The following is a 5,730-nucleotide window of genomic DNA, read 5'->3' on the forward strand; positions in this document are numbered from 1 at the left end:
CCCTCACGGCCACCCGCGTTCATGGGTCTGCACCTTTTGGAGAGAGCGATGCCACCCCTCTGTACCTGCACGTGCACGCTGACATGCAGGCACACGCTCTTCTGGGCCCACATCGGGGTTTTCCCACCTGCAGGGTCTGATCCGTTAGACCCTGCCAAGGTCCAGCTCAGGGCAGGGCCAGACCAAGGCGGACGTTTCCGGGGCTGCTGCTGCCAGGCAGAGCCGGTGGGATGTGCTTCTGCTTCCCTACCGGCCCCCGGCCCAGGGACCCCGTGCCCTTCCTGCACAGGGCTGGTGGCTGGACACGGAGAAAATGGAGCAAGCACGGAGACAACGGGAAGCCAGTCCAAGGGGTCTTTATTGCCGGGAGGAAGGAGCCGACACCACCGGGGGTTGGGAAGGGGAGACGTCAGGCCCTCGCTATGGGGCTTCATGCATCACGCTGGTGTCTGGATCCACGGGGCGGGGTGGCAGTGGGAGGGTCCGTGGCCGCAAAGCCCAGCTCTCAAGCTGTCCGGCTCCTGGTCACTCTGCAGGCTGCCCTGGGGAGGGAGGAAGGGTCGGTCGGAGCTGGGAAGCGGCGGGGCATGCTGCAGCCGGGCCTGCCCCAGAGGGGTCAGGGGCTCCCTGGACCGGGGCAGGAAGACACGGGCCCTGCCTGGCTGGTGCCAAGCCCAGGCTGCCACGCGGCATCCAGCCACCTCCAGGTAGAGGGCAGGACCTGCTCAGCCAGCTCAGCTGGTCCCGGGCACCTGCGTCCTCAAGCCTGCCTCCTCAAGGGGCTGAGAGCTGGGGGAGGCGGGGGGCACGGCCGGGTCCAGCCAGCCGCAGCCCCCAGCCAGGCTCATGGGGAGCGGGGTCTGTGGTGGGGATCCCGGCCCCCCCCGGTAACTCAACCTGCTCAGCTCGGGGGGCTGGCCCCGGGCCCCGGCCCCATGCCTACCTCACTTGGGGGGCAGGCAACCGAGCCCGCAGCCCGTGAAGCAGCATTTCAGATTGAATGGGCAGTTGTTGTCATCCACGCACTTGTTCTCACAGGGGGCGAAGGTTTGCAGCACTTCTTTCTGGGGGCAGACGCCCCGTTTAGCTGGGGAAGCACAGACAGACACACGGCTCTGGGAAGTGGCCAGACCGGGCACGGCTGGCTCTGGCCAAGGCTCCTGCCAGCATCATCCTGCCCTGCAGAGTCCCAGGCATCTCCTGCCTCAGGCCGGATCCTGCTCCTATCGAAGCCGCCTTCCCCCAGCTCCACACTCAGCCCCCTGCCCTCCCCACTCCCTCCCTGCTGGTCCCAGCACGGCCGGTCCCTGCCCTGCCACCACCCTGCCACCGTCCAAAGCAGTTCCAGCTGCTACCAATGCCCAGAGCATGTTTTGGAGGAGCGGGGGCGCGTGAGCCCTGGGGTCTACTGCTGGGCACTGTGTTACCTGGCACAGCCTTCGTACAGTGCGCGTGGCAGCCCCTGCCACAGCACTTGTCACGTCCCTGACAGCCGCTGTCACTGCTGCACTCCGCCAGGCAGATGGTGATCAGGCTGGAGTTGTACCTGGGGCAGAAGCCGGGCTTCGCTGGGGACAGGGCAGCAGAGAGCAGCGTTAGCCCTGCCTGGGCTGGCGGCTCTGGTCACAGCCGCTGCACAAGAGCCCTGCCCACGCGTGCAGCTCTGACCCCCACCACCTCCCTGCATGCACCGCTGCGCACGCTGACCGGAGCCCGGAGCGGTGGACACGGCGGGTCTGCCAGGGCTCACAGCCCCTTACTGCCCGGTGCTGGGGGTGCTGAGGAAGGGGGCTCCGTACCTCCAATTGGGAGCATGCACTTCCTGCCGCCGTAGCTGGTGGGGCAGCAGCGCTCGCTCCCAGGGCAGTCCTGGTCCATGCTGCAGTAGTATTTAGGGCGTCCAGCCGCTCCAGTGCCAAGGACACGGGGGCACTCCCCATATTTCACTGGAAGAGACAAGGGGGAGGAGTGGGCTACAGAGCAGAACACGGGCCGGGCCGGGTCCCAGCCACCGGAGCTCGCTCGACGCCAGCTCTGCGGGGCCTGCCCGCCTGTCGCCGGTTCCCCAGCCTGCACCCGCCGGGGCCTGCATTGGAGACCGCTGGACTCAGACTGGAACCCGCACGGGACAGACGGAGACCCCCTTCTCCGCGCACCGAGCTCCGGGGGTGACGCGCATCCAGCCCACGTGCCAGGCTGCTCGAGGGGTTGTAGCAGGAAATCCCATCCTTGCCACAGCAAAACCGTCCCAGCCCTGAGGCAGCCTGGTCTTGTGCATGAAGCCGACGGATGTCTGGGGCAGTGGCCAGCCGGTGATGGGGCTGGGGCATTAGTCCCTGCTCTTTACACACCGCATGGGGCACGTGCAGCTCGGAGCAGGGGGGAAGCAATCAACAGACCTGATGTACAGGAGCCGGGAGCATTGCCACGAGCACCCAGGTGCCCAGGCAAGTAGCTGCAGGGGGATAGCCGGGAGCTGGGGAGCCCAAGGACGCCAGGCTGGGGGCGTTGAGAGGGTGCAGGGATGGGGCTGGGGTTTGGCTGGAGGGGCAGAGAGCACTCACCGTGGTGGGTCTGTGCAGACACAGGCTGAGGCCCAGCCCAGAGGGCCAAGAGCCCCGCCAGCAGTAGGAGGCCGCCAGACTTCATGATGCTGCTATACGCAGCGTTACACCACCCGGGCTATATATTGTCACCCAGCCAGGCAGCTTGCACAATGCCCCAGGGCAGCACCTGCTCTGCCCCACCCGGGAGGAAACTGGAAGCTGCAGCTCCCTGCACGCACTGCAATTAACTGCAATTAACGGGAGGGTGACACGACGTCGGGCCAGGTGCCAGGGTCCCGTGCTTCTGCACTCCAGCAGCGCCTCCGTCCAGCGCACCGGAAGTAAGGGTGCCCTCATGGCACCGCAACCATCACCAGCTGCACCCGTGACATAGGGAGCAGGGCCAAGCCATGCCCAGGCCCAGCCGCACGGCCGCTGGCTTGGTGCAAGGAGTGCACGCAGTGCCCCGTGTCGCAGGGCAGCCTCGCAGCGAGCGGGGCTCACTGGGGCCACGGGGGTGAGGGGCTCCCGGTGGGCAGGGCACAGCGGGCGATCCGGGGAGCGGCGCCAGGGCAGGGGTGCAGCTGGCCGGGCTGGGATCTCTGAGAGGTGCTGTCTCATTGGTGTGCCCGTGGGCGAGCATCGGCTGAGGGGCAGTGGCGGCTGGGGCCCCTGAGGCTAAACCCAGGCGGACGCCTGCGGGAGCAGCCGGGCAGGACACGCAGCGTCTGCTGCTGTGGATAGTGAGGGGCTGGGGCTGCACGGCCCAGGCAAGAGCCTGTCAGGGAAAGCGCGACTGACTGGGCACCGTATGCAGGGCAGATCCCCACCGAAGGAGGAGCGGGTCAGCAAGCCCAGCCGGAGCGACGGGTGGAGTAGCCCCAGAGGAAGGGCACCAGGGAGGGCAGCCGGCCTCCCCGGAAAGGAGGAGGCATTGCCGGTGCAGGCAGGGAATTCCAGCCCCGCTCCTGGAAGCTCAGCCGGCGCCTCTGGCCCGTGCCGCAGCACGGTCCTCTGAGCCGGCCTCATCTGCACCGTGAAACTCTTTGGGATTTGCAAAGGGGCCATGAGTCCCAGGCACGTGGGCGGCCACGCAGACACTGGCCACACTTGCTCCCGCATTGCCTGCAGGGAGCGACTGCCCAGGGAAGCTGTGACCAGGGCCGGGGCCATGCGTCTGACCGGGGCTCACAGGGCGTGGAGCTCGGATGCTTTGGGCCTCATGTTGCTGCAGCACGTGAGCGGTGCCCGGCCCGGCAGCGAGAGGAGACGGGCGATTCACCCTGTCGCTATGCACCTGCTTCCGCAGGTCACCACGTGCCCGTCTGCTGACACGGGCTCCGGGCCAGCCCAGTTACACCCAGGTGCAGCTGGCACTGTTCCCTGTACGCACCACTGCCCGGATCCCAGAGCTTGCTCAGCACGTGCTGCCCTCCGCTCGCTGCGGCACGTGTCCTCCCCCCACCTGGCTGGCTCCCGTGTGGGGCTTACGGGGAGGCTGGCCCCTGCGATCAGGGGGTGTCTTCTCCTTCCAGAAGAACCAGGGAAGCCCTTCTCCCTGCTGGCAGGGCTGCTGCACCGTGCACCTGTCCGTGCACCTCGGGCTCTGCGCCCTGTCCCGTGTGCTGGCAGGAGCCGGGCAGGAGAAATGGCCCCAGCTGGCCCTGGTTACCAGCCCCGCACCTCGTTAGCCCCAGGGGCCTGCTTATAATTAGGAGCTCTTGCAGGGCCCAGCTGCCTGCCCCTGGCCACCCCTGCCTCTGCCCCAGACTCCCTGGCTGCCAAGTCCTGGCCTGTGGCTTGGCTGGGTTTGGTTTGGTGAGTGCCCACATCCTGTGTGAGCGCCTGCTCTGCCCCACCCGGGAGGAAACCGGAAGCTGCAGCTCCCCGCACGCACTGCAATTAACGGGAGGGTGACACAACGTCGGGCCAGGTGCCAGGGTCCCGTGCTTCTGCACTCCGGCAGCACCTCCGCTTTTGGACATGGCACAGGGCAGAGCGGGGAGGGGACAGGGAACGCAGTGGCAGCTGAGGCAGGGGGCAGAGAACAGGGCATCAAATCTGATAGGGAGCAGGCAGCAGATTGGGCAGCGGAAAGGGATCGGAGTGGCTCTTGGGGAGGGCATGGGGCAAGCTTGTGGCATGCCGGGGAGGTGGGATGGGCAGCACTGGCTCTCGTCCCTGCCGGTTCATCTGCACCAGCCGACGATGCAAAGACCCCCAAAGCCATCTGGGTCCCTCCTGCCTGCCTGCCCCTTACAGCCCTCTCCTGCCAGCCCCTGGCCCAGCCCTGGCTGGCATGCCACTGCTCCTCGTTCCCCACCCCAGCTCTGCAGCCCGTGCTCTCGTGGGCCATCTCGGGGTCTCTGGAGGACCTCTGGGCACCAGCCCCACGGCATGCTGCACCCAGGCCAGCAGATCCTGATGAGCCGAGGGGTCCCGGGGTGGAGGAGGCCGGGCAGGGAGCACTCACCTACGTGGCGCTGGCCAGTCGTGGGCTGGGGCCTGGCCCAGAGAGCGAGGAGCCCCGTCAGCAGCAGGACACTGCTGAATTTCATGGTGTCGCGGTGCACAACGCCGGGCCAGCCCGGTTATATACTGTCCCGCCAGCCTGCAGGGCAGGGGCAGCACAAGGCTCCAGCTGGGCACCTCCCCTGCCCCGCACCATAATTCATGGCCAGGCTTGCAAAGGATGAGGTCAGGGGACAAGGGCATGTGGGTCTCCGCGGTCCAGGAGCGCGTCGGACCAGTGCGCCAGAACAAAGGTGGCCTCGTGGGGCTGCGACGGGGCAGCGCTCCTCCTCTGCACCCTGGGCACGGCTAGCCCTGGCGGGAGCCTGTGCAGCAGGGAGCAGCGCTGGGCTCTGGGCTGCACCGGGCTGGGGAGGGCCCTGAGTCACGGCTCGTTACCAGACTGAATATTAGATTTTAGGCGGTGGCACCGAGGTCATAAACGCTTGAACCAGAACAGTCTGTTCCTGTAGAGAGCTTTTATTGAGCACAGCAAATTGCAAGGTGGAGCACACGGCAAAGAGCAACAGAGAAACTTCACCTAAGCTCTGATGCAGCCTCATAGGACCCAGCGCGAGCGTGCACACCTGAGCCGAACTGAAAACGCAGCACAAGCAGCCAAAAAGGCCACAGAGCCTTGCCTAAGCCACGTGTAATCACGGTGACTGTGCCG

The 5,730-nt window shown here is 66.7% G+C and overlaps 1 protein-coding gene across 2 annotated transcripts; it reads right to left on the reverse strand.

The window, feature by feature from the left end:
* Nucleotides 1–340: 340 nt before the first annotated feature.
* LOC102388745 (WAP four-disulfide core domain protein 3-like) lies at nt 341–5,315 on the reverse strand. Of its 2 annotated transcripts, none has more exons than XM_025195814.1 (5): nt 5,020–5,315; nt 1,800–1,946; nt 1,428–1,568; nt 944–1,087; nt 341–542 (listed from the first exon to the last, which is right to left on the reverse strand). In XM_025195814.1, the coding sequence occupies exons 1-4, from the start codon at nt 5,102–5,104 to the stop codon at nt 945–947; spliced, it is 516 nt and encodes a 171-aa protein (XP_025051599.1). In that variant the 5' UTR covers nt 5,105–5,315; the 3' UTR covers nt 341–542; nt 944. The 2 variants fall into 2 exon arrangements, with proteins under 2 accessions (XP_025051599.1, XP_014383200.1); XM_014527714.2 differs by lacking the exon at nt 5,020–5,315 and adding an exon at nt 2,565–2,705.
* Nucleotides 5,316–5,730: the final 415 nt, after the last annotated feature.

This window comes from Alligator sinensis, unplaced genomic scaffold, assembly GCF_000455745.1.
Source record: "Alligator sinensis unplaced genomic scaffold, ASM45574v1 scaffold2867_2, whole genome shotgun sequence".
Taxonomy (NCBI): Eukaryota; Metazoa; Chordata; order Crocodylia; family Alligatoridae; genus Alligator; species Alligator sinensis.